Source organism: Coenobita brevimanus, chromosome 86 (genome assembly GCF_032717465.1).
Source record: "Coenobita brevimanus isolate Jiangsu-jjx chromosome 86, ASM3271746v2, whole genome shotgun sequence".
Classification (NCBI taxonomy): domain Eukaryota; kingdom Metazoa; phylum Arthropoda; class Malacostraca; order Decapoda; family Coenobitidae; genus Coenobita; species Coenobita brevimanus.
This window is the reverse complement of record NC_137039.1, coordinates 22,625,259-22,652,412: the sequence shown is the minus strand read 5'-3', so window position 1 is coordinate 22,652,412 and position 27,154 is coordinate 22,625,259. Positions and strand designations below refer to the sequence as shown.

Sequence of the window (27,154 nt, the reverse complement as noted above, 5' to 3'; positions counted from 1 at the left end):
TTACTCGTTTTACGATAGGGTTACGTCAGGTCATACCTTATCGTATACCGATTTTATCGTAAATCGGGAGATTGAAACCCATTATAAAAGGGGGGTTATGTCAACTCAGCTTCCCAAAGTCACCTAACCAAGACTGAACCCTAAATGACAACCCACCTTCATTCCTTCCTGTGTTGGTTCGTCTTCAAGTCATCCCTCCCAAGGCTGGGGGACAGCCTGTGCTTGCAGGCACGAGTGGTCAGCCTCTGAGTCAGACAGGAACAGGTTAGGGGGAGGGGAATCCGGCCCGTATCTGCACCAACCTTAGCACTGGTACCCATACCTGCACCAACCATAGCACTAGGGCCTACACTGGCACTGACCTTACCACTGGGAACACAAATCCACAGGACTGTAGTACGATGTTTGGCTGAGAGGTGATGATAACGGGGGCACACACGAACAAGTTGAAAAGACAGGGCTTTGAAGGGGTGGTGGGACCTGAACCATAACAATGCCTGCACGTTGGGGCCACCATCTTGCCTGAGACAAGCAAGTCACCTTGGTTGTGCCTGGTGCTTTCCGATGGCAAAATCATTATAGCTGGAAATTTATTGCAAATCGAATTTTGGGGTGGAACTTTTCTGTTATCATTGTAGCGAATTATCGTAAACCGAATCATCGTAAAATGAGTAATGATTGTTCTTAATGTGGGCAAGACCACCGGATACTAAATACAACTTAGATAATAAAGAAATTAATAAAACTGAATGTGGAAGAGATCTGGTAATCGTGATTAGTAAAGACCAAGCCAAAAATTGTATTAATTAGAGAAAAAAAGGCAAATCGGGTCTTAGGATTTATTTAGCGAAGCGCGAACAATAGGACATCTAAAGTAATACTGCAGCTTTATCTAGCATTAGTAAGGCCACATTATTTTACTATGCCAGTGCAATTTTGGTGTCAGTACTATAGAATGGATATTAATCTGAAAATGTAATGAGGGGAAAAAAAAAAAAAAAAAAAAAAAAAAAAGTACATGATGTTCGGAACCATACATATAAAAATAGGCTGAAAAAATTAAATTTGCACTCACTAGAAAGGCGTAGAGTAAGGGGAGTTTTATTTGAGGTGTTTAAGTGAATAAAGAGAAAAAACAAGGGAGATAACTGAAAGGTACCTAAGTGAGCATACAAAATAGAACAATTTCAAACTAGACAAATTCCATTTAGTAAGGAAATAGGTAAAAATTGTTTGGCAATACAGTAGTGGACGAATGGAATAAGCTTCCTAGTGACATAGTTGCTGTCCCTTCCACTGAGAGTTTCAAGCATAGGCTAGATAAGCATATGAAAAAAAAAAAAAAAAAAAAAAAAAAAAAAAAAAAAAAAAAACGGTGCTGATTCATTTTCAATTTTAGGTTTCACTGATACTCCCCCCCCCCCATCAAATATTTATGCCAGTTTTTCTAAACTGCATGGTGTTCTTTCTACTTTTTCCTGCCAGTTGCAGCTGAAGGGTTTGTTGGGTGGGGCAGTCTTCTTTGGTATCCTTGTCTTATTCTAGTAGTGTAATCACTGCAGGAGGCCACCTGGCCTACTGCAGTTATCCTCGTGAGTGTGTGTGTGTGTTTTGAGAGGGGGGGGGGGATTGCAATTCTTATTCCAAGCAAACCCCCAGAATCCTCTGGATCATGCTCACCTTACCATATATAGGGTCAGTGCAACTGATGGTCCTATGTTAGAATTAGTGTTCCACTTTGCCCCTAATGTTATGTGGCTGTTCATTTATGAAGAGGGATGGAGACACAGGAAGTACAGGGATCTGATTAGGAAGTTTAGAGAAAGCTGTAGACGTTCTTTAGTTATCCAGGGCTTCTCGGTTGAGTGGAGTGATAGGAATCAACTAGAAGGTGTGTGTAGGGAGGAGGGTGTGTTGTTTGGAACAACTCCAGCCAAGATGGGATTTTGTATGGAAGGTGGAGCCTTCACCTTAAAGAGAGAAAGAGAAAGAGAGAGAGAAAGCGAGAGGGGAGACAGCCAGACAGAGAAAGAGGAAAGCTAAGTATGGCAGGGTCCTGGACAATAGTGTTAGGCATGTTTTAGACAGAGATAGTGGTGATGAGATAGGGAGTTAATGGCATTGCTGTTAACACTCAAATACCCGAGGAAGGATAAGGGAAGTGAGGTCAAACTGCAAGGATAGCATGACACAGGTTGACCAGATCTCCCTCGAGGTACAGACAGTAACTTTGCAATTTTGTGGGTGAGTTGGGGTCAGGGGGGTAAATTAGCGATACTATTACATAAGTCTGTTTCCAGTTATATCGCCTAGGAATCATCTCCCCTTCACCTGTTATTCCAGGAAACCAATTTCCCCCATGGACCTCTGATCCTATGGACATATACTTTCCCTATGGACCTATTTTCCCACTTTGATCTGTTTCCTTCATGGATCTGTTTACCCTGCATAGACCTAATATTCCTCTATCTATCTATAGCCAGACAACTCAAAATGGGGTGGCCACAAACCACCACCACTTCATAGCCCTCCCCCCAGCTCAAACCACCTTCTCATATACCTCTCCACTACATTCCTCCACCTCATCCTTAGTCTCCCTCTCCCTCCCTTCCCCTCCACCTCACTCACATACACTCTCCTCATTAGTCTCTTGTTCTCCATCCTCTCCATGCGGCCCTCAAGTGACCTATATTTCCCTGTGGACCTATTGTCCCTAATCTTAGAAGTACAGTGGGCAAGCAGATAATCTGCATACAACATTATTTGCTGGTACATGAGGTAAGTAATAGATCCCTTGGTTCCTTGGGCTGTTACCAGGTGGTTGCACAAAATCACAACAGCACATTCATTCATTCATTGTTGTGGACTGGATGGAAAGAATTGGTGTGGATGTTTGGTTTCTGGACTGACACAGCATTTACGTCTTTCCAGCTGGTTTACACGAGCACCCATTGTAGGCTCTATGTCACCCTGTTATTTGGATGTATGTTTACCATCCAGCATTGTAAATGGATTCCTGAGTCACAGGCAACCAATCGTCCTATTACTCAGCGTACAGCCACCTGAAGTTGAAAGAAGAGTAACAAATAGTGACAAGAAGGATGGGACAAAAAAGAAGAGAGGAGGACAGACACTGAAAAAGAATGTCAGTCATAAAGGAAAAGTTGGCAGCTTTACATCAAATGAGTGGATGATGGGGCCCCCACCTACCACCTGGGTGAGGAGTGGAAATGAGTTAACGGTTAGACAGCAGCATGTGGAGTTATGTGAGATACATTGATAAATACCTCTGTGCAACCCTACTCTGAGTCAACTGCAATCTCTTCTTACCTTCAGCAATTCCCACCATACATTCTTCAGTGTTCTACGCTGTCATTTACTTCACTATTCTGAATCAACAAACACAGTATACTCTATACAAAAGTTTGTATTTATCATTAACCAAAACAGAACAACTAGAAATGAGAAAAACCTGCATAATACGACTAACTTATCTAACCACCGATAAGTTATGTGTCAAGATAAATACTTACTGAGATGTAAGTGGCTGAAGAATGGCATCAAGATATCACAAACAGAATACACTTCCCAACCAAAACCAAATTGTATGTTACAGAAAATTACTTTCACTGAATATAAATTAGTCATTAAATACACACTAGTACGATAATGAATATATTAGTACCCATAGTATTCTCAGGATATATTTAAATATCCACTGATGTACTGGGTTCTCAATTATCTGAAGCTCTGCAGACCACCCTTTATTCTTTCTTCATTTTTTTTCCCACCACCATTCTCTGCTCTTTTTTATTTCTATCCCTGCTTCACGTCTCTTGTTTATCCTCTCTCTTTCCCGGACTTTTTCTGTATATATCCTTCATTTTCAAACCAGCATTTATCTTTCCTTCCTCCCACTTTGTGTCTTTACTTCTGCTAATTCTAATCCTTAATGCACATGCATACCAATAAACTGCAAATTCAGGCTTTATCTTTAATCTATTATTACTTCATCCATGATTATTTCAGAGATTAGATGATGCTGATCTCTGCAGCCAAGCTAATTTTAATTTGAACACTGATGTACAAGTTCCCTCTTTACTAAAAACTTAAGCTATTCTTCAAGTTTCTATACTCAACAATGAAAATCTTATGAGGTCAATCACTTTGTTCTCCTCAGAAATAATCATGCTCGTTTTACATTTAAAGCGATACTATTCCTGTTTCTTCAAACATGGCAAGTCATACTTGCTCAATACATGGTAGACAAAAGAACTGGTAGGGGGGAAAATAACGTTGTGTTGGGTTTGTGTTCAGCACTGAGAACAAGAAGCTTGATCAAAATCTTGTCTTGTTTTTCCTCTTGTATACTGTACAACATTTCAACCAAGTCTGACAAACTCTCACTGCTATCCATGTTACATATAAAACAATTCTTAGTCAATATCTTTGACTCTTTCAAAACACCCTCCATTGTACTAAACTCTGCTCTTGGTTCTTACCCTTCTTCTTCTTGACCATTATTCACTTATTGTGTACTAGTGTCCTTACAAAGAATCATACTTTTTTACACAAATAACCTCTAGCTATGCTTAATCACATTGTCATTAGAAACAGTAATGTCTACTGTTAAATAACTACTCTTCTTGATAATTTTCTTGATTATTATTACTTTTTCTTCAATCTTAATTTTGCCCAAATAAAGATATTCATTTGCACTAAAGTAACCACAACTCTTGATGTCTACCATGTTACTTTTAACTTTTGTTTCTGATTCCTAAACTATTTTTAATCACTATTTTTTTATTCCTATTACTTTTTTTCTTCATCCTTTTTCTTCTTCTTGTCCTTCTCCTTGTCTTTCTCCTGCTGAGTAAGTGAGCCAACAGCCTGCTTCACCACCTGGCTCTGAGGGTCCACACCTGGCAAGTTCTGAAGCACACTCTCCAGGAAGGCAGGGTCAGCCATTACCTGTGAGAAGTCCTGGTCATCTAATGGCTCCTCCTTTTTGACCTGAGGTGAAAATATCCAAGTATTAATATCAGTCATAGTCTAATATCCCATAAATACAAAATAAGCTTCTTGACTTTGGGTTTAAATACTGCCACCACCATCACCATAACCCAAACATCCCAGGTTCCCAAATCTATCTATCCATCTATCTATCTATCTATTGCCCGATGCCTCAATCCCGTCCGGGGTGGCCACAAACAAATCGCCTCCACATCGCCCTGTCCCCCACCATTTCACTGCCCCGCTCCCACCTCACACCCCCCTCTCATATACCTCTCCACCCCATCCATCCATCTCATCCTCGGCCTCCCCCTCCCTCTTCCCCCCTCCACCTCACTCACATACACTCTCTTTGTCAGTCTCTCACCCTTCATCCTCTCCACATGGCCAAACCACCTCAGTGTGTTCCTCATAACGCTTCCTATCACATCCACATCCACACCACAACGCTCCTTTATATCCTCATTCGTCAGCCTGTCTCTCCATGTGACTCCATAGGCTCCTCTTAACCCCTTAAACGCAGCCGTGTACAGTCGCGCCCCCCCGAGTGGCGGGGTTGTATCGCAGTCTGAGTACCTGTAGGAAAATATTCGCCAAAAATCAGAGATTAACCCTAGAACATTATACTTGGTATGGCAGATAGTACTTACATTCAGCTTTCTCCAGAGACAGGTGCTGAGCCTTCGTGGACTACCCAAGGACTTGTGGAGACTTGCAAAGTTGGGTAACCAAATCTTCACTTTCACACCTCCAGCAACCCGGTTTCCCCTCTACCACAGCCTCATTCTGTCACAGTAAACTTTATAATACAACGTAAAGGTAGTTAGGAATCCGTATTTGTACAATAAGCACTGAAAATAAGGCTAAAATCAACGGAGCGTACGGCCGACATGCAGTGCGGCAGCGGTCTTCCCGTCACTCAACAAACATTTCCATTTTCACAGCTAAAAACATGTATACTGCATTATTTTCAATCATATTACTTCCCAAAAGATCACCACGGCGCGCTTTTTATTCTGCCTTACGCCCGTCACTTTATTCTCGTTCCTGTCAGCCGCTTGCACTGACTCGGAAGAACTAGAACTCGCCATAATGTCACTTTGAAAGCCTGCGGTAAACTGACGCTAAACAGGGGCAAACCGTGAGAAAAAAAGCTAGTGTTACGACTGGGGAAACAAGCGTTTCCTATTAGCATTAACTGCTTGTGAGAGGAGAGCGTAGATTTACAGTTCTGAGCACTCAGAGTGCTGCCATGTATCACAGCCAGGCTGGCAGGGGCCGTGGTGGGGGGGGGGACGGGGGAAAAACGCGATACTTGGCAACAACAGAGGTCAGTGGTACAAAGGTCAAGTGTGCTAAAAGTAGCTAAAGGGTGGTGGTACTGATAGACAATACCAGCTGGAGCCTGCCTGCCCGCGGTTATTCAAAATTTACTAGAATCGCAAACGCGACGCTCCGCTGTTATGTCCTTTTTGCCGAGTGTTGCAAACGCGACGATCCGCGTTTAAAGGGTTAAATAACTCATTTCCATTGCTCTCACTCTTGACTTGTGTCCTTCCAGCAACATCCAAGCTTCACTACCATATGTTAGAGTTGGTATCACAATACTGTCATGTAGTAACTTTTTCACTTCCATGCTCACTTCCCTGCTTCTTATCACTGCTTTCAAGGAACCAGCAACCTTTCTTCACTGCTGTACCCTTTCAAGCACTTCACCCTCCAAACCTCCATCCTTACTCATTACACTACCCAAGTATTTAAACGTACTCACATTTTCCAATTCCTCACCATCCAACCTCGCTGTACATTCACTGACTTCACATCTCTCAAAGACCATCACTTTACTCTTCCCTACATTCACCTTTAGATTTCGTTTCTTACACACTCTCCCAAACTCATCCACCAAGCCTTGAAGCTCTCCTTTGTTTTCACTTAACAACACAGTATCATCTGCAAACAACAGTACAGGGAGTTTCCAAACACTACCCTCTCTCACCAGGGCCACTCCAACATCCACTACCCTACCTTGTACCTCTTTTATTACTCCAACCATGTACAAATTGAACAACCATGGAGACATGACACATCTCTTTCAACCCAACCCTGAAAGAGAAAATTCACTCAGTTCACCATCCACATGCACTGCAGCCTTAGCACCATCATACATACTCTTCACAGCATTCAACAACTTCCCATCTACTCCATATATTCTTAATACTTTCCACAATCCTTGTCTATCCACCCTGTCATATGCTTTCTCCAAATCCCTGAAAGCCACATACAACTTCTTTCCCTTCTCTAGAAACTTTCCCACTAAAGATCTAAGAATGAATATCTTATCTATACAACCTATTCCCTTCCTAAAGCCTCCATGTTCTTCTCAAATTAATTCCTCCGTTCTTTCTCTAACTGTCAATAAGTATCCTACCATACACTTTTCCTATTATACTAAGAAGACAGATGCCCCTATGATTACCACACACTTCTTTTTCCCCTTTTCCTTTGTACAAGGGAATAATTATACCCGACTTCCAATCCTCCGGGACTCTACCTTCCTCCCAGGCCAATCTGCACATTTTCCACATCCATTCTACTACGATCTCTCCCCCATACTTCAGCATTTCACCACACACTCCATCAATTCCTAGGGCTTTCCCCAATTTAACTTTCTTCATTGCTTCCACAACTTCTACCCTACTGATTTCTTCCTGTCTTCTCACCTCCCTCCTTCTCCCAGCCATTCCCCAGCCACTTATACTCGCATTACTTCCATCCTGTATGTTTAACAATTCCTTAAAGTGTTCTCTCCATCTGCTCACTTTTTCTCCCTTCTCCACTAGTAATCTACCATTTTTATCTTTCTCTCCCCTGCTAACTTCACTTCCACCCTGTCTTACTCTTTTCATCTCATTCCAGAACATTTTCTTACAGTCCCTCCACTTTACACTCAAGTTCCTTCCAAATTCCTCATCCGCTCTCTTCTTACTCTCTCTTACTAATCTTTTCACCTCTTTCTACATATAACTGTCTCTTCTGCCTCTCAACCTCTTCCACGTCCCTATTTCTCATCCATTCATTGTATGCTTTCTTCTTTTATGCCACAGCCAGTCTCACCTCTTCATTCCACCACGCTGTTCCTTGCACACCCCACCACCTTCTCTTCATCCCACACACCACATCACATGCTGCACATATTTCTTCTGTAAATATCCTGCACACACCTTCCACGTCCCCCATCTGCTCCAATTCATAATTGCCCAATCGTTCCTCCACTTCTCTCTTATACTCTGCTTTTTTCTCATCCTCTTGTAACTTTTCACTCTCCTTACAAATACTCCTTCTTCCTGTCCTTCTCTTCTTCTATTTCTCCATCCTAATTGGACCTTGATTCTGGCCACCACCAAGTAGTGGTCAGAAAGTCCACTCCCCCAACCTCAACAAGCTTAATGTCATTACCTATCAGCAAGCCGAAGTGGTGACATGTAGAGGTGTGCGGTATGTAGGAGGACTACTGGGCCTTGAAAGCAGGCTGTGAAGCCTATGCCCAGAGTCGGTCACATTAAAAAAAAAAAAAAAAAAAAAAAAAAAAAAAACGTGCACTGTGTGCAAATGACGAATATGTCAGGTTTGATGCCAAGCCATGGAACATATTAGGTAGGTGCTGATTGTATGGCTTTTCATATGTGTGCATATATTTGATACCCTGCTCGTTCTACCCATAGCATATATACACACACACACATAGCCAATACATATAATACTTCAACTTTCACATGTACCAGGTATCATTTCCTATAGACACCTTCCCTATTCATACCTTGCCAGCAAGGAGAAGAGTTAATTCAGAGTATCACTCTCTATCCAAGCAGAAGCTCCAGTCCAGCAGTAGACCTACCATTAACTGATGTCTTCTTCTTCTTCTTCTTCTTTTTTTTTTTTTTTCTTTTTTTTTTTTTTAACACCATGTCCCCCTTTTTCGATAAGGTCTATCGCGTTGCCCCTAGGTAGAGGACTTAGGTCTGGAGCATGTAGCACCTTATGACCGGCTGCCCTTCCTGATGTCTAGCAATGACCCTTGGGTGGACACAAACCTCCAACCCTTCAGCCAGAGTGGTGTGCTCAAACCCACTGAGCCACAGTTGTTACAGAGACATTTGAGATGTGTTTTTGAAAATCAGTCATACAGCAAGGCCATTATAAACATGGGTTGAATGGGGATAAGTTTCTGGTCAATGGTCAACCACTAAACACAAGTCTGCAAATAAGCTACCAATTCACCTAAATTGACAGTTATTTCACTTCACTTGCTGCCTGATCTCCAACACCATACTACTGTTTGATCACCGACACTAACACATTCAACAGTGACTGAGTTCAAAGGTCATATTAGAATGCCAAATGACTGTAGCCTGTGTCAATGATGTAAATGTGAAAATGGTGATTGTACATGACCAGTGAGGCTTCACATGGGATTATAATGAAGTGAAAATGAGAAAGTATAATGAAAAAAAAGTGCCTAAATCATTGTTCGCTAACAGCATAAGCGAATTATCTCACACCAAACAATCACATAACATATTTTGGACTAATCAATAATACACAATTAGAAAACTGGAGTTGACTACAGACTGATGGGTACATAAATTTAACATTTTGACAATATAAAGGGGTTTCAAATTATATACATCATATTTACATTAAAAAAAAAAAAAAAAAAAAAAAAAAAAAAAAAAGTTACACTTAATATCTACTCATTTGTTGTAGTTGTGGCCCCAGGGTCATCTGGATGTGAACCTTTCACTTGTAGTCCACCATCTTCTTTTGGGTCACTAAGAGGGAGGTGAGAGATGTTTGCATAATTGAGCAGCAGAGTCATCTCACTACAGTACACCAGTTATGATCAAGTGAGGTGCATTTCTAACCCACATACAGTACAAGGTGGTACAGTATACAATATGAGTCTTTAGCAAAAGTTCTTGTGTTTATTTGCAACCCTAGAGTAATTTTATACTTAGGTAATTTCTACTTTATAGGTGGTAGGTGGGGGCCCTCACCATCCACTCACTCGATGTAATCCTGCTCTCAGGTGCCTGCCCTTTCCTCTCTTCCTTCCTTCCCCTTCTGTCTTTCCTTCCTTCATTCTTTCTTCTTCCTTCTGTCTATGGGTGACTCTACACTGAGTGACAAGCCAAACGGTTTCCTGTACACCAGGAAACCATTTACTACACTGGGAGGTAACCATACAACCAAATTATGGCACCTGGTGGTTTAGTGGGTAATTAAAGCCCTCCAATCGGATTGAGCCAGTGCAGGTTTATATCAAACGGGTGGTTGGGACGTAATGCCACTCAGGGTTGAGTAAAGCTGGTCACTCTCATCTTGAATGTCAGGACCAACTAGTCCCGGGCTCTTACGCTCCTCATGGGGCAACACTGGATTAGATGATGAATGAATGAACAAATGATTTCTGCCTTACAGTACATACTGCTTTAGCAAACAGAACCCTTAATCAAGTTATGGAACCATAGTATAGGGTCAAGCATTAACCCGTTAACCGCACATGGCGGTATTTTGGAGGTGTCCGTGTTGCGCAGACATAGGGGTAAAAATGAAATTTCCCAAAGGCCAAATTTTGTCTTAGGAATTGAGAGAACACATGCCAAAGTACATAGTAACGAAATATTAGCTCAATATTTACCTTGGTAAAGCCATGGATGAACATCGAAGTGTCTGATTCCCTACTGAAATGTATGGTTTTCGTTTTCTTTTTCTTTTTCGGTTTTGAAGGCTCAAACATGCTTGCATGGGTCGGCCTTGGTCACCATGGCACTATATTCGAAATTCACCTGTGCAGCCAGGGCTGTATTAAGCAGTCGCACTCAGAACAGCCCAGGCTGTATAGAGCAGTTAACAGATTACGAATAACCTGCATATTTTGAAGGGTACAAGTTTGAATATAAAGCTGGAATAAAAAATTCAAGCCAAGCTGAGAAGTTAAGAGCATTATGTCAGAAAGTGAACTGAAATGACATGAAGGACTACAATATACCTTAGTTGTTTCAGCTGGTTTTGAGGCAGAGGGTGGAGGGTCGATATCCATTGGCTCCTCTTCTTCCTTTGGTTCTGTTGAAGACAAATAAAATTATTGCCTGCAATACATCAACTGGGTAGTGCAACTGCTTCCACAAGTCAGCTAACATTATACAGGAATAATTTTTACAACTAGTTTATGACATATAATTCCATATGTCATGTTCTGCTGTGGATGGTTTTCTAAACTGCCTGACCTCGATCAGACAGACTGGATTAGTAAACAACAACAAAACCTACAAAATACGGTATAAATGATCACTTGATTTTCCTATACAGTACTTTTTTACTTCCTAATAAATCCCTTTAGAAGTTCACACATCATTATCATTATCCTGACCATTTTTTCCAACTTAAGGGTGAGGCTGAGTCCAAGCAACCAAGTTAAAGTCTGCTGCTCACCATCCAGGCAGAGGTGTAGCACTAGCACTCATGAATGTTCACCATCATCATCCTGCATCTCTTTCCCACAGTATATTTATTACTTTATTGAACAGCCATGGAAATATCATACAACCTTGTCTCACACCAGTACTGATCTTAAACCATTCACTTAGATGCCCACCTACCCTTAAGCACACTTCATTACCATTATAAAAACTCTTAACAGCATTCAACAATTTACCAGTACCATCTACACCATACATAAGCAAAACCATCCATAATGCTGTTTCCCTTGTCATATGCTTTTTCTAGATTCATAAATGCCATAAACAACTAATAATCCTCCTCACAAACCATGCTGACTGTCTGTCTCATAGCAAATATTTGATACATATATCCTCTACCACTCAAAAAACATCCCTTCTAATGTAGGCCTTCCTTTTTCTTATGTTTCTTCCGTAACTTCTAACCTTGTCCCATTTTTTTTTTTTTTTTTTTTTTTTTTTTTTTCTCCAAGAAAGTATTTAGAATTTCCATCAACAATAAATCAGAGTCACAGGTGTTATCAATTAGGCCATCCAGGTATAAATCGAGGTTTTGCAGGAGGAGTTTCGTCAATTTCTAGAGGTATCTTTACTATAAGTGTGTGTGTGTGTGTGTGTGTGTGTGTGTGTGTATGTGTGAGAGAGAGAGAGAGAGAGAGAGAGAGAGAGAGAGAGTTCCAAATGGGCAGATGGGTAGGGTGGGCTGGGTGATAGGTTGGTGGGAGGGGGTGAACTTTATTGGGTGGGTGGGGTAAGCCAGCTGATACATGGGTAGGTGGGTGAACTTTTTGGGTGTGTGGGAAGATGTGTGTTCCCAGAGGACAAAGCAGAAGATGGGCTCATGTTGCTTGTTTTCTCATTAATCTTGAGGACTGCTGCAGCTGTCCCCCCCCCCCCCAACTCTGGGCATAGACTTCACAGCCTGCTCTCAAGGCCCAGTAATCCTCCTACATACCATACACCTCTCTCCTCTCTACATGTCACCACTTCAGCACTAACACCCACTGTCCACATTGAATACATGCTAGGGCTGTTTCATACAGGACTGGTGTATTGGTATTAGCAGGAGTATTTTTACGACATGTCAGCGGGTCTTCTGGTAGATTGGTAAAGTCTGATTTTAATGAAATTCAAATTCTTAAACTGTTCCCTGCCCCAGCGGGGATTTGAATCTGGATCTGGTGGGACTGCAAGCCACCTCTCTACCGATTAAGCCACGGTTGTCTGTGTTGCTTTCAATTACTGGTCTGACAATCCTTTTCCATGAAATTCCCTAAGGTGACCAACCTGAATAATTTTTTCAGTCATGTGTATCACTCACCTCACATCTAAGGACATGTCCTTGATTTGATCTTATCCCCTATTGGGGATATGCAGTCACATATCAAATGCGCAGGTTGATTCCACTGTGGATATGCAGTCACTTATAAAATGTAGAGTTGATTATCTGACCCCTTGTCTCCAGTCAAGCTCTGATCACTTTGGTTTTGAAATTCCAATACCTTGTTCTTATAAAAAAGTTATCTGGTTCATACACTACATGAACATTGACCACAATGTGATTTATTGTGAAGATGATCAGCATTTACACTGCAATGATTCCTCTGATACTTCTTCTGATGATTTAGTGAACATATGCAGGTATAAAAATAATCTTAGGTCTATCTTTGACCATCACCGTCCCAAAGTAGTAAAGACAATAAATGTACGTGATAAGTCTCCGTGATAAGGTCCATCCATCAATTCTTTGCACAGACAACACAGAAAATCAGAACACAAATGGATTTGTCAATGGACTGAACTGACTCATTTACATCATGTGTCCGTGAGATGAGCTCTCGACTGCACTATAAAAGTTAAGAAAACAAAGTTTTCTTCATAGAATTCAGGTGGCTTGGCTTTAATCACGTCGTGGTACAGCAACACCGTGCCTGGCTCCTATTTAGGAGTCCCGAGTTTCATTCCCAGATAGAGTGTTAAAAACTTTCCACACATGTACACACATGTACCGTGTGTTTCTCCAACATACAGAAAGACGCTTGTGTACTGGCTGGATAGAATAAAACTGCTATGTTGCTTGCCGAGTTGCATGGAGCACAGAATCATCACATGGATTCAGTTTGAAGAATATCCTCCAATAACAGCATTACCTAATTCTTCACAAAATTCAGCAGAATATATAAATTCATCTTGGAGTGCATTTGCAATGGTAAACAAGATATAACTAATTAATGGATATGAAGGTTTGTTTTGTTGGACAAAATTACTGTGGTGGCAATTCCTATGTATTTACCTTATTATAAGCAAAATGCTGAACAGTGATGGATGGAATGACAACAGTAAGGTGAGGAAGAAATGGGCGGTCCACGGCCATATAAACAACTGATGTATGAGCAAGTCGTGATTATTCTACTGTACAACATTTCTTTCCATTTCATTTGTTCACCAATGACTGCTCGATATATCTTAGTCTATACTGACTTCCATGTTTTAATAACAATAATATTTAACAAAATGGACTTACTGTGTGCATTCTGACCTACAGTATTGCAAGACACTGCAAACGCATGTATTATGTCTAAGGGGTGTGTTTAAGAGGAGATAATGATTCAAATGGAATCTGTCTGCATGTCTCCCAATATGAGTCATGATTATTGTATATACTGCAATGATATGACCTATGTACAGTATATAAATCACATTGTATGTACAGTATATAAATCACATATTCAGGAAAAATAGGTAAAAAGGATGGTAAATTCCTTAAGCTTCCTGGTTAACTGGGATTGTAATGTATATATTAAACCTCCCCCCCCCAAAAAAAAAAGTCAGTATGATACGAATATACAATACATACAGTGGACAGACAAACACTGCAATGACAATGTCACTCACTACAGTCCTGCATGGAGATCTGCATCGCATAGGCAATCTGTTCTTCCTCAGTCATGGCAGAGAAATCAGGGATGAGAGCAGGTGGTGCAGGTGTGGCAGATGCAGCAGCTGCAGTGGCAGTGCCAGTTTTGGTAGCAGCTGAAGAAGCTCCACCAGCCTCCAGGGACATAGCTAAGGCTTGCTGCAACATCTCTTCCTCTGACTGCCCACCTGATATACATCAAATTACTCAACATCAAGTTGCTTCATTATTGAGATGCAATTCAACCAACATTTACAGCATCCCAAAATTCACTAGACTGTATTTTTCTTTTTTTTTAATAACACATCATCCATGAGCATTAAGAGGTATGTAGCACAAAAACATTTCACTTACAGTATAGAAGTATATTCTCAGCAAATGACCTATATTTTACATAGCTAGTGCCTGTACTGGGTTGCATCAGTCCTTCCAGAATTTATCTTATGGCATGATTATTTTACCCATCCATTTGTTATATCTTAACTCATGTTGAGATACAAATTTGCATTTTAAAAAGTAACATTATAAATCATAATTATAAAAAAATTTATATGATCAATTTAAGACAATTTCCCTGCAATTCTGGTTAAAAATTATATTTGGTAACATGGTCAGAGGAGGGTTCAAGAATGTAGAATATAATGACAAACTTTTTTTTTTTTTTCCTTAACAAGTTGAAATGTTTGTTTGCATGATACAATATTCCACATGGATAGTCCATTATTGCCCATCAACAGACTATCTCCCCACTTAAAAAAAAAAAAAAAAAAAAAAAAAAAAAAAAAATCAACTGAGTTATCAGATGAGCATTGGCAACTTTTGGGAGTTTGTGGCCAAGGCAATTCAAGAAGACATTCTGGTTACCAGCAGGAAAACATACTCAGTTGAGGGCACCAGCACAGCCACAATGATTAAAACCCAACAAACATTTTCATTCACTGACCTTCAGTGGCTGTGGAAGATGGCTGTGTGGTTGGTGCAGCTGGTTGTGGCGGCTGCTGGGGACTGGCAGTGGTGTCCATGGGGGTGGCAGAAGCGGCTGACTCCTGCGCGACTCGGCGCTCCTCCTCCTGCTGGCGCTGACGCTGCTCCTCCATTGATACTCGTAGAGCCTAAAACAATGCTTTACCGTCAATCCCTCAATCCTCTAATGTGCTTCCCATTATCCTACTTCCCACCATTACTTTATGTTAATCTCTCCTTCTATTCACTAGCTAACTATTAGTTTTGTTTTTCACCACATCCATTCACTCTTGAAATGTGCTTGCACTTTAGTCTTTGTTAACCATCTGCCTTAGCCCCTTAACCACGGGGCGTCACTTTCGTGATGCTTGGGAGCAAGGGATCATACCGCGGGGCATCGCTTTTGTGATTCTGTGTTATTTTGAATTCACCCGGGCTTCCAAGTGGGGGCTTGTATCATCTATCAGTACTGCCAATGTCCAACACTAGTCAGCACTCCTAATCTCATCTGTACTCCCATCCATTGTTGACAATTTAGCCATTTCTCCCCATTCTTGACTCCCCTCCCTACCCCCCCTCCATTACCCTATCTTCTCGCCTGCCCGGCCATGCTACGCTCAGTAAATCTTCCCTGGAATTTTTCACTGATTTCATCCATTGAAATAAGCCCTATGTCGTATTCTTATACCAAATAATATATACAAGAAAGAAATAAGGTAAGTGAGAGTGCCATACACCTGGAATTGGCTAATTATCACCTGACAACACCTCACGTGCACTCGTTCGCTAATTTTCGCTGTTTTTTCCCCCTTGAAATATGCCGTATAATCTATTTTCGTAATAAATATACATGTAAGGAGGGAAGGGAGAAGCCTAAGTGATATTTACATTCACCTGGAACTACCTAATTTATAATGTATTGTCTAGATTTCCTGCCAATCATATCAGTGCTACACAAAGCTGTTTCAAGATTTAACATTGGTAGCTCTGATTATATATCTCCTAAGTAGGCCTCTAATCTATTTTCGTAATAAATATACATGTAAGGAGGGAAGGGAGAAGCCTAAGTGATATTTACATTCACCTGGAACTACCAAATTTATAATGTATTGTCTAGATTTCCTGCCAATCATATCAGTGCTAGACTTAGCTGTTTCAAGAACCAATATTGGTAACTCTGAATAACCCCTAAACAGGCCTCCAGGCTGGCCCTGCCTTATCAGTTTACTCTCATCTTCCGAAGTGAGGGGACGTATGTTTTTTCTTGCTGACTTCAAGGCCTTTTTCCACCCCCATGCAAATGGCTCTGTGACCTTTACCCCCTACTAAACCTCGTGTGGAAAGAGGTAAAGGGCTGACAATTGATAAAAGAGTGACTACGATCTTTCTATTGAGTAAAACAGTGCAAGTGGAATTGTAAATAATGTGTAAATAATGTGTAAACAGCAAGTGAAAGTAATGAATGTAAATATACGTGAACAATGGAAAATAGTTTTATAAGTTATTTCAAGTGACAGTGCACAACACAGTGTAAATAAAATAGAAAATGTAAATAACGTAAATAAAATAGAGAACGTAAATAGAAATGTAAATGAGTAGTATTATAAGAATACAAGTATATACCCTAGGAGTAATGAAAGTGAAAGTTTCACTCTAGCATGTCTGAATGCTATGAGTTATGAGAGTGAAGATGAAAGTGACATTCACTCTCAATGCCAGTATACAGGACGAGAAAGTGAATGCTACGTATTTTACTGAAAGAAATTGAATCCCTACAGTGACAATAAACTAATACTACTGAAGGAAACTTATGGATAAAGACTGTAGATATATATAAGTGTTATATAGTAATAGAAATATAAAGTGTGAGGGGTTTTATGAATAATAAATGACAGAGTAACAAAAGCGAACTAGTGCCAGTGCGACGATCAGAAGCGCTCGTAATTTCCATTGCTTTCACAGTTTTTTTTTTTTCGAGTATGGATCCCAAACTACTTGAAAATTGTAGAATAGTGTTTATAGTGTTTGTATCTGGCTGTGGTAATCATATTACGGGTTGTCGGGAAGTGTAAAGTGGAGACTTTGTTACCCTACTTCAGAGGTCTCCACAAGTCCTACGGTAACCGACGAAGGCTCAACAATCATTCCAGGAGAAAGCTGAAGGTATGTGCCATAAGCATATGTAATTTTATTATTCTAGGACTAATAACTGATTTTTGGCAAATATTTTTTGAGAGTCTGTCGGAGCCCAAATAACCCCGCGGCACACGCAAGTCATTGGTAAACAAGCCCGCGGTGTAGGGGTTAAAGTACAAATCTGAGTCACACATCCCTTACCACCTGGACACCACTGTACTGTATTCATCACATGGACATTCTTTACTGTATTCATCACATGGACATTCTGATATACCTATATCTCCTACATTTTATTTTTCCAATATCCATCTGTCCATCACAGACACCACTGCCCCTTGGAAGTAAGAGGTCAGGGTTAGGCTTTGCATTTAAGGAAAGGGGGACCACAAATACTTGCTTATGTGGTATTTCCTGAGCAAAAAATCCCAAGCATCCTTTGGTTTTGAACCCTTGTGGGCCATGTCTGGATGGAGTGAATTAACCAACTATACCATCAAACATGCATTGTTGGTGGCTATGTTGTTACATCCAGTGGAGTAAACAGTTTCCTAGGTTACAGGATACCATTTTGCTTATCTCTCTGTTACCTGACAGTAGCACTACATTGTGTTAGAGGATGGTATGCCATTTTATATGGCTTAAGTGGGACTTTTGACACTGGAAAGGCTAAATCATCAGCAAAATACAATGGCATAAACAATCCAACAATGCCATTTTTAGTTCCCCCCCCCCCACTACTCATATCATCATTGCTCCATTGACTCCATCATGGCCAGGCCATTGGTGACCAAGCTGGCATCCCCACTGGTTTTGTCCATTGAGAACGGCGACTAGACACCCAGCAGGACAAAAAACAAGATGTGGCAAAGGGTGGATGAGCTGAGCCAATGGCCATGTAGCATGGTAGGTGAATCTTATTAGTCTTGGTTGGCAGTCCACTTAAAGGGAAAATTCAGAATGCAAACCTGAGGTCTGAGTGGGGTAGTGCCCCCACATTCCCATTTTAAATCACTTCGTTATGGGAGAATATTCAGTGAGCCTCGGAGGACCCAGTATATGTTCAGGCCCCCAACCAAATGGGTAGGTTTGTAAGGCCATGTATAATGTGGGAAGCATGAATGAGGAGAATATAAAGATGAAAGTGGCGAATGTATTTAACAGTGCTACGCAGACCATGATGGCATTGTAAAATGATGATGAAAGGGTGTGAAGTGGAGGAGTGGAAGATGTGAAGTGGAGTGGGAGGGTGTGAAGTGGAGTGGGAGGGTGTGAAGTGGAGTGGGAGGGTGTGAAGTGGAGTGGGAGGGTGTGAAGTGGAGTAGGAGGATGTGAAGTGGAGTGGAAGATATGAAGTGGAATGGAAGGGTGTGAAGTGGAGGAGTGGACGACGCGAAGTGGAGTGGGAGGGTGTGAAGTGGAGGAGTGGAAGATGTGAAGTGGAGGAATGGGAAGGAGGGTGTGGAGTGGAAGGGTGTGAAGTGGAGTGGGAGGGTGGGAGGTGGAAGACTGGGAGGGTGTGAGGTGGAGGAGAGGGAGGGTGTGAGGTGGAGGAGAGGGAGGGTGTGAAGTGGAGGAGTGGGAAGGTGTGAAGTGGAGGAGTGGGAAGGTGTGAAGTGGAGGAGTGGGAAGGTGTGAAGTGGAGGAGTGGGAAGGTGTGAAGTGGAGGAGTGGGAAGGTGTGAAGTGGAGGAGTGGGAAGGTGTGAAGAGAAGAAGTGGGAGGGTGTGAAGTGGAGGAAAGGGAGGGTGTGATGTGGAGGAGTGGGAGTGTGTGATGTGGAGGAGTGGGAGTGTGTGATGTGGAGGAGTGGCAGGGTGTGAAGTGGAGTGGGAGAGTGTGAAGTGAAGGAGTGAGAGGGTGTGAAGTGGAGGAATGAGAGGTTGTAAAGTGGAGGAGCAGGAGGATGTGAAGTGGAGTGGGAGGGTGTGGAATGTTTAAGACTGGGTATGAATGCACATGGAATATGCTGAAGTGATGAATGACAGAGGGGAATGGGAGAGTATGACTGTGTCAACTCAAGATGTACAATAAATACATCAAGTTCTAGCTCTGGAGAGTAAAAGGTGCACACGCACCTTCGATGATAGGTTTGTGGCAGAGAAAGATAAGTTCCGGGATGCACTGAATGAAGTGATATGACAGATGCCTACAGGTTATACAGTCCTTGCGATGGGTACCATGAATGGGAGAGTTGACACTAATCCTGTGGATGATGTAATGGGACAGTAAGGAGTACAGGGGACAAAAATAATGGAAGGCAACTGAAAGGAATGTGTCAGGAATTGAGCTTGTGCATTTGTACATCATATTTTAAGCATAAAGATGCACATACTATATATATAAATGGTTCAGAGGGACAGAGACAGTGTTGAAGGAGCTTGACTGATTATGTGCTTGTGGAAAGAACAATGCTTGGGAATGTTGTGGATATAATGAGGTGACAGGATGATGCAGAGGTACCGCTGATAACATGATTGTGATATGAAAGTGTGTGTGTGTGTGTGTGTGTGTGTGTGTGTGTGTGTATTTACCTATTTGTATTTACCTATTTGTAGTATACAGGAATTGAGCAATGCTCGTGTTGTCCTGTCTCCATATCCACATTTATCAACTCTACCTTTACACACATGAATGTTTTTCTCATGCACCACCTCTTTGTCTAAGTCGTTCCAAATATTTAAGTATTTACCTAATATACCTAATTCTGATATACACGGAATGTGCTATGCTCGTGGGTTTCCGTTGCTGTTTCTCAATAAGTCAAATTTAGCTTTAAACTCGTTTAAGTTTTTAGACTGGACGATCTCTTTGTCCAGGCTATTCCATAAGTCTATACTTCTGTAAGGAAAGCTATATTTCTTGATATCCTTCAAGCAGCTTGACTTTTTCAATTTCATTCCGTGTCCTCTTGTTGCTCTCTTATCCCATACAAACAGATCTTCTTTGTCAATTTTATCTACTCCCACCATGGTCCTGACTACTGCAATCATGTCTCCCCTCTTTCTCCTTTCCTCTGAGGAAGGCAAATCCAGTTTTTCCAGCCTCTCTCTGTATGACAGGTCTGTCAGACTGGGGACCATCTTGGTTGCTGTTCTTTGTATTCTCTCAATCTTGTTTATATCTTTCTTTTTGTGTGGGGACCACACTACCGCTGCATATTCTAACCTGGGGCGGATCATGGCCACTATCAATTTTTTTATCATCTCCTCATTCATATAATGAAGTGCTACTCTTATGTTAGTCAAGAGTTTATAAGTCTCTCCAACTATCTTGTTAATGTGCTTTTCTGGTGACAAACTATCTTGGACCAGCACTCCCAAATCTTTCTCTTCTCTCCTTTTTGTGATTAATTCATTACCCAACAAATAATTCAGTGATGGCCTCCTGTGTGTGTGTGTGTGTAGAGAGAGAGAGAGAAGGGGGGGGGAGTGAAATGGCAGATGAATACCAGGTAAAAGTAGTGGAGATGAGACAATGAATGGATCTGGACAACTTACTGAATACATAAAAGTGTGAATGTTTAGTTAGGAATGCCAAGGCGGAGGGTGCTATCGTGAGGTTGGCAAATAAGAAAGGCAGAGCATGGCGAGATGAAGAGGTTGAAAGAACAGTGGTGCAAATGAGAAAGTGTCTAAAGTGGATGCATAAAGGAATTCAAATGAAAGAAGAGAATATGGGAGCAAGTTGCATGCAAAGAGACTAGTAAAGAGGGAAAAAGAGATAAATGTTGATCTTGGAAGAAAAAATGAATGCAATTTGCTGTGAAAATAGGAAGCTATCGTGGAGGGAGGTACAAAAATGTCAAAGTGAAAGCAGAATGAAGTGTGAAAGTGTAAGCAATGGAAGTGGCCGAATACTAACAAGCGGAAACGATGAAAGGCACAGATGGACAGAATATTTTTGAAGCCGAGTAAATGAGATTAGAATGAACAGAGCAGCTGTAAACATGATTTAGTGGTGTGCAGTGAAGGAATGTAATGTTAGGAAATGCAACAGAGGCAAAATTGAAGAATGCTGTGATGTAACTTAAGAATGGGAAGGAAGGTGTTGATGGTTCAAGGAAAAATGATTACCATAAGTGTAGAGGAAAGAGTGGAATGAAATGTTTGTTAGAGTTATGTAAGAAGGTATGGCTGAGTGAAACTGTGAAGACATGGACGAGTGAAACTGTACCAACACAGTGGAAAAAGACTGTAGTGCACTAAAACACCCAAATAAAATCCAAAGGGAAGGAAGGAGAGAGTTAAATCATGTGCTCTGACAAGCAATGTATCTGCAGTCAGTGAACAGGGGGGGAAAAAAAAAAAAAAAAAAAAAAAAAAGTGAAGTGGAAGTCTGCTGTGAATGAAGGCTCTCATATCACATTCAGCAGTGTCAGCTGGAAAGAATACCCGTGTATTCCCATCTACTGCAGAGTAGGGAGTAGATACAGGCAATAAAATGAAACAAATTCTACCAGCAACTAATAGGCAAGCAACCACAAGAATTACCAGCTTAACAAAAATTTCCCATCACTCATTCTCAATTCAATATGATTACTGTTTTCCAATTAATTTTTTGCATAGTCTTAAAAAACAAAACAAAAAAATTGCAAGAAACATTTTCACTGATTTGTGTCTATAAGCTTGCTTACTATAACACTGGTGACGCCTCTGGGTTCGTATGGACAATCAACTCCAAGTGATGGTCCATACAAAATGCACCCCCCCATTTTTTCCAGTATGTTGCAAATATTGCATTTACCTTAACTATAGTTCTAAGAAGGGGCAACTAACACAGATTTTATCAACATGTGTTGTTTTTCATTTTTAACATTTTTCAGATTATATACAAATATTTTTCCACTAGCACTATGATCCAAGGCAACTATACCCTACTCTTCTGCAAAATACTGGTACCGTACTGTACTTAATGGCAGATCTTCCATGTTCTATGCCATCTTGTGGTACACAATATTCTCTATCCCACGATTACTTCATCCAATCCTTGTTTTTATCTCCTCACCATGTTCTCATTATTACGCAAATATACGTGTGTGTGCTTATTCTGTGTGTGTTTGGGGGGGGGGAAGGAAGGTGGGCTGCATGCACTTCTGAAAGTGGCTTACCATGCTGCTTCAAATATATGCCTCTGGACTGCCATGTAACTTTGGAACACCAAAGCATTAGGATGGAATGAGGGACCATACATAATATAACTGTGTCTGTCTTGAACCATACTTACCAGGGCCAATTCAGGGTCCTCGTTGGGATCCACGCCAAACTCAAAGCCACCTCCACTAGCAAAGCTGGCAGCCGGACCTCCATCCTCACCCTGATTTTTTTTTTTTTTTTTTTTTGAGGGGGGGGGAGAAAAAATCATACAATGTTACATATAACAAGCTTTTTGTAATACTGTACTATTAAGCAATAAACTTATATATCATTATTATGCGATACTATTACACAGCTAAGTACTTAAAGTTTTATTTAATACAGTAGCCTACAATAAGTCACTGTCCAACATGAGGATTGCATTGTTTTACCTCATGTGCAATAAGTTTTACATTGAACTAACTTCAGTTTTTTGTACATATTAACACTGATGAAGAATCCTGAAAAGAATGGCTAACCACTAACTGCTCTTTATAAGGTGATTAATTTTGTTTATAAAGGCTACAACATGCATGCATGTTTCAGCCCTGTCCCCTAAGGGCAGCTCTCCAAGCTGCTCGATCACTACCCGCCTCTCTACTACTATATCCAAGGTCACAATGCATGACCTTGTCCCGTCATTTTTGGTCTGTCTCGCACAACTCTACCCTCAATGTTCATACTCATACTTCTCACCCTCTGCACCCAGTTGTCATCCTCCATCCTCTCCGCATATCTGAACCATTTCAATCTACCCCTTCTTATCCCAAATCCCATCCTTCCTCTCAAACTCTTCATTCACAATCCTAAACTTCCCAAGCTGTCATTTAAGGATGCAATACACATCCATCTCACCATTCTCATCTCTGTACTTCAGGGCCTATGAATATCCTCCTCCTTTATTGTCCAACTTTCACCACAGTACAGTTTGTGTTGAGTAACTCCAGTCTATCTGAACAAGTAGACCCATCAACTACAGCAAGCAACTGCCCCTGTACGGGTGGTCCTGTGAAGAAAAAGTGTTCCCTCCAGCAGACAGTGCCTTGCCACAAGTCATGGGGGAGAGTGTGGAAGTTTGGTTCCCAGCAGGATACCGCATCTGCATCTCTCAAGCCAGTTAACAGTGACACCATACTTGGCTCCACATCATCCCTTTACTCGGTTATATGGTTACCACACAGCAGTGTAAATGGTTTCCAGGATTACAGGAAACAATTTGGATTGTCACTCAGCATGAAGCTGCCTGAATTAGACAGAAGACTCATAAAAAGTGATATGAAGGATGGGCGAAATCAGATGTTTCCTACAATTATGAGGCAAACTGTACATGACCACACACTTTTGGTTTTGACAGTATCACCACTAGGCCATGCTATCATCACTTTGTTTTATCCATGTTTACTCTCAACTCCTTGTACCTCATATCATCACTCCACTTCCTAAACCTTTCCTCCACAACTCTTTCATTTTCCAAGGTCAACACATCATCAGTACATCATATAACACCTTCCATGGGAGTCTAGTTCTGAAGTCACAGGAGAGAGCTTCAAGCACCATAATAACAATAAGGGACTTACAATTAAATTCTGATGCACACCAACATTCCTAGAAAATTCATCACTCAAACCTTTGTTCACTCTCACCTAGGTGCAGGCATCCTCGTCCACTGCCATAACTAATCATTTCTCAATCTCAACCTTTGTCATTGCCCAATGCAACACTTTCCTGAGCATTCTATCAAAAGCCTTCTCCACATCAACCAGAAGAAAGTACAACTCTCTCTTCCTTTATAAGTATTTTCCTCAAAGCTGTCGGACAATGAACACTGCATGAGTGGCCCCTTTGCCCACAATAAATCCAAACTGTATCTCAATATTCCCTCTTTCCCTTCTAATGTTTTCCAGGACTCTCTCTTCATTAACTTCACTTCATTATCTGGTACAAAAGCTTTGTCTCAAGAATTTCCTCTTTCTAGGACATCACCTTTCCCCTTATACACATCTTCAATCACACTCTTCAGTCATCTGCAATGACATAGCTCATACATAAAAGAATGTATCAAATCAAAAACTCAAACCACTCCTATATATCCTGGGGCTTTAAACATCTCAGCAGTCATCCCAGACACTCTGCCAGCATTCCCCAACTACATTTTGTTGATTGCCTTGCGCACTGTATCAAATCAACCAAAGGCCAAGAGCCAAACACTGAATCTTCCATCTCCAAACTTTTCCCATTCCAGTCAAATTCCTTGTTCAGTAAACCAGCTGTAATGGTCTCTCCTATCATCCTCAATATCCTTACTATCCACCACTACCCCTTCCATCATTCTTCAGTCTTCTATGATTACTGTTTTCTCTGATCATCACTTTACCCACCTTAAATACCAATTTCCTCTTTTCATCAATATTTTGGCTATCCAGTAGAAGTCTCTAGGACGCAAACTGCCCTATAAATTTCCTTTCTAGTTCTATGCTTAGCTGCCAAGAATTCCTCCTTATTATCAACCCTTTTCACTTCCCAAAAATGTGTCCTTTTTCTCTTTATCTGTGACTTCTACTCCCTCATCACCAACACATTACCTTAGGCACTGATGGACCCCTTGTCTAGCCACAGACTGAACTGTTTCTCTCAATGAGATACTTATTGAGAGTTCTACTGTATACTGCTCATATGCACTTCTGTCTACAGCTCCATGCTCAGCCACCACCACTCTACTCATCTTGCTAAAGAAGGCATCCCTTGCAGACTGGTTTTTCAACCTTCATATTTTCCTCCAGTGTATATAGGTTCATTTCTCCTCTACCCATTTCTTTAGAACTATATCAAATATTAGAATTCTGTACTGCTGCATAAACTTCACCCCTAAAACAATCACGATTTTTACTACCCTCCTGTGACAGGGTGACATGGAGCCTACTATGATGCCCCTATGAACTGAGTGGAGATGCAAATGTGGTGTCCACCCAGGAACCATACCCCCACATTGACTCCCATGTTTTGCTGTGGCAAGGCGCTGTCAGCCGCGTGTAAACACCAGCTCATTGCATGGGACAGTCCTGCAGGGGCAGTTGAATGCTCTGAAGCTGGGTCTACTTGATCAGACAGACTGGGGTAGCACAACAACAAGCCTCCTATCTGCCCTCCTGATTTGTCTACTATAAACCCTAAGATTCAAGCATTATTAGTCCATTCTCTCTAAAAAACTGTTGCACACAAACATGTTCACTCTCTCTCTAAACTCTGGTATCCTCTAATTGCATTTCTCATACCATATGTGCATTACCCATGCACACCATCATATCCACGTGCTGCTGCACCCACAAGGCCACTGACAGCTCCTCATCCCCCATATCTCCTACCACATATATCATATCATCCCAGAATCTGTCTTTTGCGTCAACATCCAAGCAGACTTACAAGGCACATGTTCATCTGGTATTACAGGTATTGTCATCATGAGTTTTCCAAACATTAACACAGTAATCCACTCAATTACTCTTACTATGTTCATATCTATTTCTCTTCAACAAGGATGTCCACCCCACCATATCCATCCATACTTTCCTTCCAGAATACCTTGTACAGTGCTTCCTCATTACCGAAATTTGTCTTGGCAGTTTCAACTACAGAGATTTTTTTTTTTTCAGCATGGAATTATCAAATAGTTCCAAGGCTGGCAAAAATTTTGTCCACTCTTTCCACAAGGCGTCCCTGGTAGCGTCTTTTTGCCAACCCTTGTCACCTGCTTTCGGCTCTAATCATTTCTGTCTACACATCTCACTCTTTAATAAATAGGTAAATATTTTTAGTGCCTGTAGCAACTTCTACAGAAAATAATAAAATGTTTACATAAATATGTATGCCAGTGGTGCCATTCTCTCTCCTTTGTGTCACGCAAAGTAGTCGTCTACTTTCGACTTTTTTCGTTTCCACCTACACACCTGACTCTCACTTTTAATAAATAGCAAAATATTCATAGTGTCTGTAGCTCCTTCTGTTAAAAATGATAAAATGTGTATGTACAGTACATATACATGCAGGTGGCACCAGCACGTTGCCACTGTCATGAACACAGTGGTTACTGAATATACACATCTCACTCTCACTTTTAATAAATAAAAAAATGTTTTTAGTAACTGTAACTCTTTTTGCAGAAAATAATAAAATGTTTACATAAATATGCATGCAGGCATTGCCAGTATGTCTGTCTTATGTTGTCACCTGCTTTTGGCTCAAATCATATCCATCTATGAATCATATGATTGCTTTTAATCAGTAACAAAATATTCTTAGTACCTGTGGCTCTCTCTGTGGAAAATAATAAAATGTTTTCATAAATATCCACACAGGCAGCATTAGCCTGTCTCCTCTGTGATATGTGCACAGCTAGTCGCTTGCTTCCAGCTCTGGTTATTTCCATCTACACATTTCGCTCTGCCTTCTAATAAATACCAGTGTTCTCAGTGCCTG

At 41.1% G+C, this 27,154-nt stretch overlaps 1 protein-coding gene across 1 annotated transcript in view; it reads right to left on the bottom strand.

Annotated features, from left to right (window-relative positions):
• Positions 1–2,568: 2,568 nt before the first annotated feature.
• The window catches only part of Rpn10 (regulatory particle non-ATPase 10), a 38,154-nt gene continuing 13,568 nt past the window's right edge, over positions 2,569–27,154 (bottom strand). The window contains exons 6-10 of the mRNA XM_080280890.1: positions 22,773–22,862; positions 15,392–15,560; positions 14,427–14,636; positions 11,063–11,136; positions 2,569–5,013 (exon numbers count right to left, since the gene is read on the bottom strand). Coding sequence (XP_080137016.1) covers positions 4,813–5,013; positions 11,063–11,136; positions 14,427–14,636; positions 15,392–15,560; positions 22,773–22,862 — 744 coding nt within the window. The 3' untranslated portion in view covers positions 2,569–4,812. The remainder of the gene's footprint in view (positions 5,014–11,062; positions 11,137–14,426; positions 14,637–15,391; positions 15,561–22,772; positions 22,863–27,154) is intronic.